This window comes from Cebus imitator, unplaced genomic scaffold (assembly GCF_001604975.1).
Source record: "Cebus imitator isolate Cc_AM_T3 unplaced genomic scaffold, Cebus_imitator-1.0 Scaffold495, whole genome shotgun sequence".
NCBI lineage: Eukaryota > Metazoa > Chordata > Mammalia > Primates > Cebidae > Cebus > Cebus imitator.
Genome location: NW_016107810.1, coordinates 645125 through 655843, shown reverse-complemented (window position 1 = coordinate 655843; position 10719 = coordinate 645125). Strand labels below are relative to the sequence as shown.

Below are 10719 nucleotides of genomic sequence, written 5' to 3'. Positions count from 1 at the left end.
CACCACCACCACCATCACCACCAACACCATCATCACCATCACCACCATCACCACCATCACCACCAACACCATCATCACCATCACCACCATCACCACCATCACCACCACCACCATCACCACCGCCACCATGATCACAGCCACTCCTATCACCATACGATTACCGGCGCTGTTGTCAGCATCACCACCGTCACTGCCACTGTTGTCACTGCCATCGTCATCACCACGGGTGCTGTTTAGAAAGTGCCTGACACTGTCAGGAGTTTTACATACACTGCCTCGTTTTCTTTAACAACCCTACAAGGCAGATGTTTGTGTCCCCATGTTACTGAAGAGGAGCCAGGGCAGCTGGAAGCAACCCAGCGATGGGCACTGTGTTCTACTCTGCATTTGCCACACACAGGCGCCTCTGGCCCCCAACTGGGCTCCAGCACAGGGTGGTCTGTCCTTGCTCGGGGTCTGGGCTCAGAGCAGCACTGGACTTGGGTGGAATCAGTGCCTTGGGCAGGCCCCTGTTCTGGGAATGCCTGGGTGCTGATGCTGGTGTGGGGCTGTGGTCCTTAGGGGGAGATGTGTCAGCTGTGGGAGGACCCATGACTGGCTCCCCAGCTGTGCGCACGCCAGGCCCTTCATCGGTGCCCACAGGTACTCCTTCCAGGATGAGGAGGACATGTTCATGGTCGTGGACCTGCTTCTGGGCGGAGACCTACGCTACCACCTGCAGCAGAATGTGCAGTTCTCCGAGGACACAGTGAGGCTATACATCTGTGAGATGGCGCTGGCCCTGGACTACCTGCGCGGCCAGCACATCATCCACAGGTGGGTGCGTGGTGGATGGCGGGTGTGGCTGCTGCAGCCTTGGGTCAGGCCGCTGGCGGGGGGTCCACACTCCCACAGAGCCGCCCAGCCCCTCTGCCCCACCCTTGCCTGAGAGCCTGCCCCCAGCTGTGGCACCCCTGCCGACCAAGTCAGTCCCATAGCTGCAAGCTGGGTGTCCGTCTAGGGGGCCTGGTCCAAGCAGCCGCAGCTGAGACTGGACACAGAGGGCCGTTAGCCCTGGTGGACAGACCACGGGCCGGGTCACAGCAGGTGGCGTTCACCTGGTCTGTTTAACTGAAGGCTCCCGCTTGCCTGTCCGCCATGTCCCGGGGAATCCAAACTAATTTTAACATGAGCTTGAAGCAGATGAAATTAGGAAGCAGAGCTGGTGTGATGGCTCTGAAAGTAAAACTTAAAAAAAGAAAATAGGAAGCAGATTATGAAGGAAGTGGAATCGGGAAGCAGGAGTTAGGCTGAAATTCTGCAGCTATGGAATAGGTAGGAGATACCTATGGGGTGCATTTTGAAGTCGAATAGAGTGCGGCCTCATTTCTGCTTGTGAGGACTCTGATGTCTGCTCGTGACCCGGGCCCCAGTCACTGAGCGGGGCTGTGTGCCTGGAAATCAGAGTACACTGACAGCTGAGGCAGCTTGGTCCCCAGGAGGCCAGGCTGTGGGAGAAGGGCAGGCCCTGCCAGCAATTCCTCTTGTACTCTGGGGCTCCAGGCCCCCGCCCAGTGTCTGGTGCCAGGTCTGTGCTGCTGTCCAGATGCCACAGGGAATGAAGTGGCTGGCTAACTCTGCCCCCACCCAGGGGTGTGAGGTCCTAGCATTGTCTAAGGACCAAGTCAGGCTCCCAGGCCCCTGCCTCAAGCGGGTGGATGGAGTGTCCTGGGGACTCCAGGAATTGTGGCGGGGATTCCAGGGCAGAAACTGCAGACTTCCCAACTCGCCTTCCCACTTTCTGCCCTTTCTAGAGATGTCAAGCCTGACAACATTCTCCTGGATGAGAGAGGTGGGTGGGGCCGGCTTTGTGAGGCCCAGGTGGGTGGGGGCCGGGTGTGTAAAGCCCAATCTGGGTGCTGGCAGGGATGCAGCGGTAGGGAAAGGGGGGTCCTGCCCACAAGGACGCATCTCTGGTCCTGGGACAGTCACACCTGCCCCCTGTCCGCACAGGACACGCGCACCTGACCGACTTCAACATCGCCACCATCATCAAGGACGGGGAGCGGGCGACAGCGTTAGCGGGCACCAAGCCGTACATGGGTGAGCCCGAGCTGGGGTTCTTGGTGGGAGCTGGCTTTCTCCAGGTGTGAAGGACAGGCCTCAGCGGCTTCTCCGTCCCATGCTGGAGGCGGCCTGGTCTCCGGGTGTGGCCGCAGGGTGCCAGCTCTGTGCGCACGGGTCTGGGCTGTGACCCTGCGGCAGCTCAGCTGTTCCTTCTTTCTGTCGGAAAGCTCCAGAGATCTTCCACTCTTTTGTCAATGGCGGGACCGGCTACTCCTTCGAGGTGGACTGGTGGTCGGTGGGGGTGATGGCGTACGAGCTGCTGCGAGGATGGGTATGGACCCCCGGCAGCCCACGGGCTTGGCCACCGCCACCAGCAGGTGGCCTGAACGCCAGGGAGGGAGGTGGCCGCCCCAGTGTCCCGGCACTCAGGGATGTCTCTGCTCTGCCTGAGGAGTCACGCTTTTAGCCAAGTGCAGTCGGTGGTGGGATGCCTGAGCCGGGGGAGGAAGGACAGACTCAAGGCGGTTTCCTGGGGCATTGTGGGGGCCTGCAGGCTGGCCTCTGTGTGGGTGGACAGGGCTGAGAACTGGCCAGCAAGGGTGCTGCCATGGAACTTTCTGCAAAAAGTTTCTTGTGGGTCCCTGTGCTCTCACCGTTGGTGGCCACAGCAAGGCCAGTCCTGGAGACCAGGAGGCTGGGGGCCCTCTTGCAGACCACACCTCTCAGCCCTGCGTGGGACCCTACCCCTGAGGAAGCCGGCTCTCTCCTGGCCCTCTGGTCTGCCTGGACCTGGGATCCCAGCCAGATGAGCACACCAGCCATGGCGCAGGACCCAGGCGCAAGCTTTACCCCCAGGCTCCCCCACGGCAGGCGGAGGCCAGGCTATGCTCAGAACTGTGCCTGCACTTGGGGTGGGCGGAGGGGGGCCTCTTAGGGCACTGGCACCTGTGCCTGGCATTATTCTGGGTGTCCTGGGAGCCAGGAGGACCTGCCCAGCGCTGCCTCCCTGTTCTCCAGAGGCCCTACGACATCCACTCCAGCAACGCCGTGGAGTCCCTGGTGCAGCTGTTCAGTACCGTGAGTGTCCAGTATGTCCCCACGTGGTCCAAGGAGATGGTGGCCTTGCTGCGGAAGGTGAGCCCCATGCCTGAGCCTCTTCGCCCACTGAGCACCCACCTCCCTCCCGCATTCACCTGCAGCTCGGGGCACCCGCCCCCTGGCGGCACAGGTCCCTTCACTGCAACGTGCGGGGGCCTCGCAGATGGCAGCCCCGAGCCCTGGGAAGCAAACCCTGCCAGGTCATGATCTGGTGATCCCTGAGCTGTGTCCCCAGGGACCCTTACAGCAGGTCCGTGTGCCTGCCCTGCTGGTCACCACAGAGGAGCCATTGCCAGTCCCCATGCCCTACCTGTTGGAAGGAGGGAATGGGCTGGGCGTGTTCAAGCCCATGCTGTCTCTGGGACCCTTTACCCCAGTGCCTCCTGGGGAAGGCAGGCAGCCACTGCCCACTGCAAATGCCTCTCAGGGGACATCAGCCCGGCAGGGACCTGGGCAGGGGTGTGGCCATCAGCGGTGCCTCCCATTTGTGGTTGGGGACTGGGCTGGGGCTGTGCATTGACTGGGGAGCATAGCTCCCCATTCAGAGCCTCACTTTAACACCATGGAGGATTTGGAGTCAGAGCCAAACCCGGGCAGGACAGGGAGGGGAGGGGGCCCGGCTCCCGGCTCCCATCTTCAGGCATGTGGGGCCTCCTGCTCTGGGATTGTAGCGAAGTAGCCTCAAGCCCTGGGGAGGCCTGGCCTGTGGGGGCCTCTCCCCAGCCCAGAGACAACCTCCAACCCCACTCTAGCCCCATGAAGCTCGGCCACACCTGCCCAGGTGGTTCACAAGGTGGCACTGGGCTAGAGAAGGCCTGTGTGGGGACTGGGGATGACGCACCAGCCCAAGCCCGCCAGGGAAAGCCCGCACGGGCTCCGGGTCTGCAGCGTTTGCCCTGGAAAGACAGCAGGTGTCAGCGCTGGGATGCTGCTTCCCTGGCCACGCATGGCTGCCCTGGACCCCGAGTCCTGCAGAGGCCCCCTGTGGTGAAGGAAATGGCTGTGGAGTCGTTACCGTGGGGCCAGCCACGTGCAGAGTGTTTGCCGCTCGCCAGGCCTCGGCTGCCACCTCCTGGCAAATCCTGGCAGAGCCTTCCCTGCGGGCCCTCTGCTGCCCTCCAGCACCAGGGGTTTGGGCAGCACCACTCAGGTCGGGCGCCCCTCGGGCCACATGCTGAGCTGATCACGGCACTGTGCCTGACGTCGGCACCGCCCTTCCTCGCGTGGCCCTGAGGTTCCTGAATTCCGAGCCTCAGGCCTGGCAGAACCCTCCCCAGGGTGCCCTGTCCTGGGGTGGTGGGCTGTTCCGTGCTGGTGGGTGATGGGCCCAGGGTCCAGCCAGGCTGCTGCGGGGGCTGCGGGCTGTGGGCCCCGGGCGCCCTGATGCAGGCCTGGTTGCAGCTCCTCACTGTGAACCCTGAGCACCGGTTCTCCAGCCTCCGGGAGGTGCAGGCAGCCCCAGCGCTGGCCGGCGTGCGGTGGGACCACCTGAGTGAGAAGACGGTGGAGCCGGGCTTTGTGCCCAACGTAAGCCTGTGGGCGGCGCGGGTGGGGACCCTGGGGCTGGACGCGGGCGGCACCCACGGGCCGGGCTCAGCACCCATCCCTCTGTAGAAAGGCCGTCTGCACTGCGACCCAACCTTCGAGCTGGAGGAGATGATCCTGGAGTCCAGGCCCCTGCACAAGAAGAAGAAGCGCCTGGCCAAGAACAAGTCCCGGGACAGCAGCAGGGACAGCTCCCAGTCCGTAAGCGCGGGCGGCTGGGGCGCCGTGGGGTGCTGGGTCGGGCTTCTCTCCACCACCACGGGCAAGGCGTGTAGGGACCCCTGGCAGGCCACACATCCCGGAAGTCCAGCACACCGTTTTCCAGAAGCCACGAGAAGGCCAAAACCTCCCTTCTGCCTTTCCCAGCCCCCACCTCCTCGTGAAGCATGCGTGCAGGGACAGCCAGGGGTGGGGTTGTGAGTGTGCAGGGACAGCCACGTGACGCCCTCACGCTCACCCAGATGTGTTGTTGATCGTGTGTGGGGGGACGGCCACGTGAAGCCCTCACGCTTACCCAGATGTGTTGTTGATCGTGTGTGGGGGGATGGCCACGCGAAGCCCTTATACTTGCTCAGGTGCGCTGGCGTCAGTTGTGTGCCGGGGACGGCCGCGTGAAGCCCTCACGATTGCTTGGGTGTGCTGGCCTCAGTTGTGTGACTGGGGACGGCCACGTGAAGCCCGCATGCTCGCCTGGGTGTGCTGGCCTCAGTTGTGTGACTGGGGATGGCCACGTGAAGCCCTCACGCTTGCTTGGGTGTGCTGGCCTCAGTTGTGTGACTGGGGACGGCCACGTGAAGCCCGCATGCTCGCCTGGGTGTGCTGGCCTCAGTTGTGTGACTCTGGGGACGGCCATGTGAAGCCCTCATGCTCGCCTGGGTGTGGTGGTCTCGGTTGTGTGACTGGAGACGGCCACGTAAAGCCCTCATGTTCACCCAGGCGTGCTGGCCTCGGTTGTGTGTCCATGGGGACGGCCACGTGAAGCCTTCACACTCACCCGGGTGCGCCAGTGTTGGTTGTGTGTGCGGGGACACCATGTAAAGCCCTGATATTTGCCCAGGTGTGCCAGCATCAGTTGTGTGCAGGGACGGCCACATGAAGCCCTCACGCTCGCCTGGGTGTGCTAGTATTCTGAGGCTGCCAGAACAGGTGACCACGAATCAGGTGGGTGAAGAACAGGAATGCGTCGTGTCTGAGACGGGTCTGAGTGGTAACGACACGGCCTGGTGCACAGCTGGCTCTGCGGTAACTGCTCCGTCTCCTGCCGTTCCCTTGTCCTGATGATCGGCTCTGTCTAGGCAGCGGACAAGGTGAACCTGTTGGGCGGCCATGTTATGATCTCATAGTTTCTGTAAACTGGAAGTCCAGGCATGGGTAGCTGTGTTCTCTGCTCTTGGGTCTCACCAGAGTGTGAGCCAGCATTGACTGAGGTCATGGTCTCATTGAGGATTTGATAGCTGCTGTGGTTGGAACATTTCCCCGAAACCCATGTTGACATTTGGTTCCTTTTGTAGCGGTGTTAGGGGCTTTCGGGGGACGATGGGGCCAGGTGGGTTCTTCCCGCCTGGATGGGGTCAGTGCTGTTGTGAAAGGGTGACCTCAGCCTCCTTTGCGTCTTTGCTCCTCTGCCACATGAGGAGGGAGTGTCCCGGTGTGGATGTGGTTCATGTTCCGTGTGGACACAGTATTCACAGTAGAGCATCAACGGGCTCCCTTTAAATCAGCAGATTGAAAAAGAGATAAAAAGAAACGTGTTGTCTCACCGTTTGGAGGCCCGAGTCCAAAGTGAGGGTGTCAGCAAAGCTGTGCTCCCTTTGAAGACTCCGGGAAAGGAAGCCAGTCCTTGCCCCCAGCCTCAGGCAGAGGCTGCCTTGGCCAAGCCACGTCCCTGCAGCCCTGCTTCTGCCACCGCATGGGGGCTGCCTGTGGTGTGCCTGCGCCTCCTCCCCCCTTCTTACGAGGATACCAAGCACTGGATTTGGGCCACCCTGACCCAATATGGCCCCATCTTATCTTGATGATATCTGCAAGACCTCACTTCCAAATAAGGTCACATTCAACAGGTACCCAGGATCAGGACTTGAATGTGTTGTTTTGGGCCCATACCACCAGGATGCGGCTGATACTCACCAAGGAGGAGCCACGGTTATGTGTTGATGCTGGGGTGACAGCGATGCTTTGGGTCCCTTGCTGGTCCCTCTGCCCCCGGGCCTGCCCAAGCCTGTGCTGGATGCCCTGGGACTCTCATGCCCCAGCCCTGTGCAGCCGCCTCTGACCTGGCAGGCCCTGTATTGCTCCTGGGCAGAAGATGGGTGTCAGTCCCCTCCTCACCGTGATATGGGGGGCAGGGGTGGGGTTATCCCCTGGGGCCCTCATTTTAGGGGAACACAGGCCCCCCAGTGGGTCAGGCTCCCATCCTCGCCCCGCCTCCAGGACCGTAGCCGGCAACCCCAGGTGTCCTCAGGTGGAAGTGCAGGTGGGGAGCTGTCGCCTGCCAGGTGCTGCTGGGTGAGGTGCTGCTGAGAGCCACAGGATGGTGGGGAGGTTCTTGGGGGATTCTTTGGCATTCCCACCATTGGGTATTTAAGTTTCCCTACCAGAGCATGTCTGGAGCCAGGGCTTGGGGCTGTAGAAACAGGCCCAGGAGGAGGTCGGAGCCATGTGCAGAGCCCGGCTGGCCATGTTGCGTTCCCGGGAGGCTCTGGGTAGGAATGGGTGAGGCCAGGCACCTGTGAACTGGAGGAGCTTGGCTTTGTCTGGGTTGGTTATGGGGAGATGTTCTCGCTGGAGGGTGGGAGGTGTTCCGAAAGGCACCCATCACTCCAAAAACATGTCCCACTGTTAACCCTGAGGCTGAGAGAGGTTTTTTGAAACAGCGTTATTTTGATATAATTCACATTCCATACAATATACAAGGCAGCCACGTGGATAAAGCATATATTTGTGTGGTTTTTAATATAGTCACAGGGCTGTGCATCCTCCACTGCCATCCGAATTGAGAATCTGTTCATCTGCTGTAAGAGAAAGACCCACCGATGAGCAGTCACGGCCCTTTCCCCTCTCCTTTCTGCCCCTGGCAGCCACGAAGTTGCTCTGCGTCTCTTGAGGTTTGTCTGTTGTGGACGTTGTGTGTAAGTGCAGTCACACATGACGTGGTCATTTGTGGCTGGCTTCCTCACTGTGTGGGGTGCATCTGAGGCTCATCCACGCTGTGGCCGGTCAGATGGCTGAGTAATATTCCACATGTACATCACCCTGCATTTATCCCATCATCAGTTGATGAGTATTTGTTTTTTCCACTTGTTAATATTTTTCATTATAATCAATAATGCTGCTGTGAATATTCACGTACAAGTCTTTGTGTGGATATGTACTTTTATTTTTGGGGGCAGACACCTAGGTGTGAACCCTCTGGGTCACATGTGACTCTGGGCGTCATGTGTGGAGGAAACGCCTGCCCTTTTCTGCACCAGCTGTGCCATTTTGTGCCCCTGCCAGCAGTGTGTGAGTTCTAATTTCTCCTTATACTCGCCAAGTCTTGTTATCGTCTCGTTTGTTTTTTAAATTATAGGCATCTTAGGCTGGGCGCAGTGGCTCAAGCCTATAATCCCAGCGCTTTTGGAGGCCAAGGCAGGTGAATCGTGAAGTCAAGATTCATAGTGAGTCCTGTCTCTACTAAAAATACAAAAATTAGCTGGGCATGGTGGTGGGCACCTGTATTCCCAGCTACTTGGGAGGCTGAGGCAGGAGAATTGCTTGAACCCGGGAGCTGGAGGTTGCAGTGAGCCGAGGTCGCACCACTGCACTCCAGGCTGGCGACAGAATGAGGCTCCATCTAAAAACTAAAAGTTATTGGCATCTCAGTGTACAGTGATTTTGTGATTATGATTTGCCTTTTCTAATGATATTGAACATCTTTTGAGGCATTTTATCGGGAATTGTGTGTGTCTAGGGAAATGTCTATCCGCATTTAAAAAAAATTTTTTTGTCTTTTTTTAGTCTACTCTTGACAATATATTTTAATTGGCGTGTCTTATTTTACTTCCTTTTTTTCTTGCTTGCTTTATTACCACAACCGGAATGCAGTGGTACGATGATGGCTCACTTCAGCCCTGACTTCTTGGGCCCAAGTGACCCTTCCTGCCTCAGCTGCCACAATAACTGGAACTGTAGGCGTGTACCACCACAGCGGGCTCATTTTGTAGAGACAAGGACTCACTATGTTGCCCAGGCTGGTCTCAAACTCCTGGAGTCCTCCCTCCTCAGCCTCCCAAAATGCTGGGATTACAGATGCCTGACCTAATTGGTGTATTTTAGACCATTCACATTTAAAGTGACCGTGGAGGCCGAGGCAGGAGGCTGCCTAAATCCAGGAGTTAGAGACCAGCCCAGGCAACAAGGTGAGAACCCATGTGTATTAGTCCATTTTCATGCTGCTAATAAAGGCATACCTGAGACTGGGTAACGTACACAGTAAAAAGGTTGAATGGACTTACAGTTCCACATGGCTGGGGAGGCCTCACAATCATGGTGGAAGGCAAGGAGGAGCAAGCCATGTCTTACAAGGATGGCAGCAGGCAGAGAGAGAGCTTGTGCAGGGCAACTTTCATTTTTAAACCCATCATATCTCATGAGACTCATTCACTATCATGAGAACAGCGCAGGAAAGACCCGCCCCCATAATTCAATCACCTCCCACCAGGTTCCTCCCACAACACGTGGGAACTGTGGGAGTCACAATTCAAGCTGAAATCTGGGTGGGGACACAGCCAAACCATATCACCAACTCTATAAAACACTTGAAAAATTATCCAGGTGTCGTGGTGCATGCCCGTAGTCCCAGAGACTTGGGAGGCTGAGGTGAGAGCATTGCTTGAGCCCAGGAGTTTGACACCAGGCTGGGCAACACGGCAAGACCCTGTCTCTATAAAAAATTTGAAAATGAGCCGGGTGTGGTGGGACACATCTGTGATACCAGCCACACAGGAGGCTGCAGTGGTAGGATTGATCACGTGAGCCCAGGAGTTCAAAGCTGCTGTGAGCTATGATCGTGCCCTTGCCCTCCAGCCTGGGCAAGAGAGAGACGTGCTGTCTTATAAATAAGTCGTCACTGATACGGTTCAACATGACACCTACCATGTTTGTAACTGTCGTCTATTGGTTGGATGTGTTGCTTTCCCTTCTCCCTATTTTTCTGCCTTTTCTGGTTTTAATTAAGGATTTTATATGACTCTAGTTTATCTCCTCTCCTAGCATATTAATTGTACTTCTTTTTGAAATATTTTTAGTGGTTGGCCTGGACATTGCAGTATACTGTTGGCATATGGGAGTCTACCCTCACCTGACACTCTGCCCACCCGTGTGCAGTGGGTGTGCCTCGTGTCAGCACCCCTCCTGCGTTCCTCCTGTCCCTGACGACACTGCTGTCATTCACTTCATTTATCTGTACGCTGTCATTACTCACTACGTTGTTATTGCTGTTATTTTAACAGCTGTCTTTTGGATCAATTAAGAACGTTAGAAGTTTCATTTTGCCTTTATTCATTCCCCCTCTAAAGCGCCGCCTTTCTTTATGTGGACCCAAGTTGCTGACCTAAATCACTTTCCTTCTCCCGAAGAACTTCATTTAACACGTCTTATAGAACAGGTCTAGTAGAGATAAATTCCTACCCTTTTTGTTTGTCAAGAAAAGTCTTTTTCTTTCACTTTTAAAGAATAATTTCACTGGATATAGAATTCTAGACTGGAAGGTTTTTACCTTCAACACTTTAAATATTTCACTCTACTCTTGCTTATGTGATTTCCAACAAGAAATCTGCTTTTTTTTTTCCTATAAGTAGGATTCCTCCCCACCCCTCAACCCTAGTGCCTTTCAGGATTTTCTGTCTTTGGTTTTCTGCAGTTCGAATAATGGTATACCAAGGTGCAGATTTTTTAAAATATTCATTCTGCTAGGTGTTCTCTAAGCTTCCTGGATCTGTGGTTTGGTGTCTGTCATTAATTTCAGAAAATTCCCTGTCCTTATTATTTCAC

General features: G+C 56.8%; 1 protein-coding gene across 1 annotated transcript in view; it reads left to right on the top strand.

Moving 5' to 3' along the window:
* STK32C (serine/threonine kinase 32C) overlaps positions 1-10719 on the top strand; it is a 97296-nt gene that overhangs the window by 79635 nt on the left and 6942 nt on the right. Inside the window, exons 4-10 of the mRNA XM_017513559.1 lie at positions 643-816; positions 1794-1831; positions 1993-2082; positions 2274-2377; positions 3064-3180; positions 4546-4671; positions 4759-4890. Of these exons, the coding sequence (XP_017369048.1) occupies positions 643-816; positions 1794-1831; positions 1993-2082; positions 2274-2377; positions 3064-3180; positions 4546-4671; positions 4759-4890 (781 nt within the window). The remainder of the gene's footprint in view (positions 1-642; positions 817-1793; positions 1832-1992; positions 2083-2273; positions 2378-3063; positions 3181-4545; positions 4672-4758; positions 4891-10719) is intronic.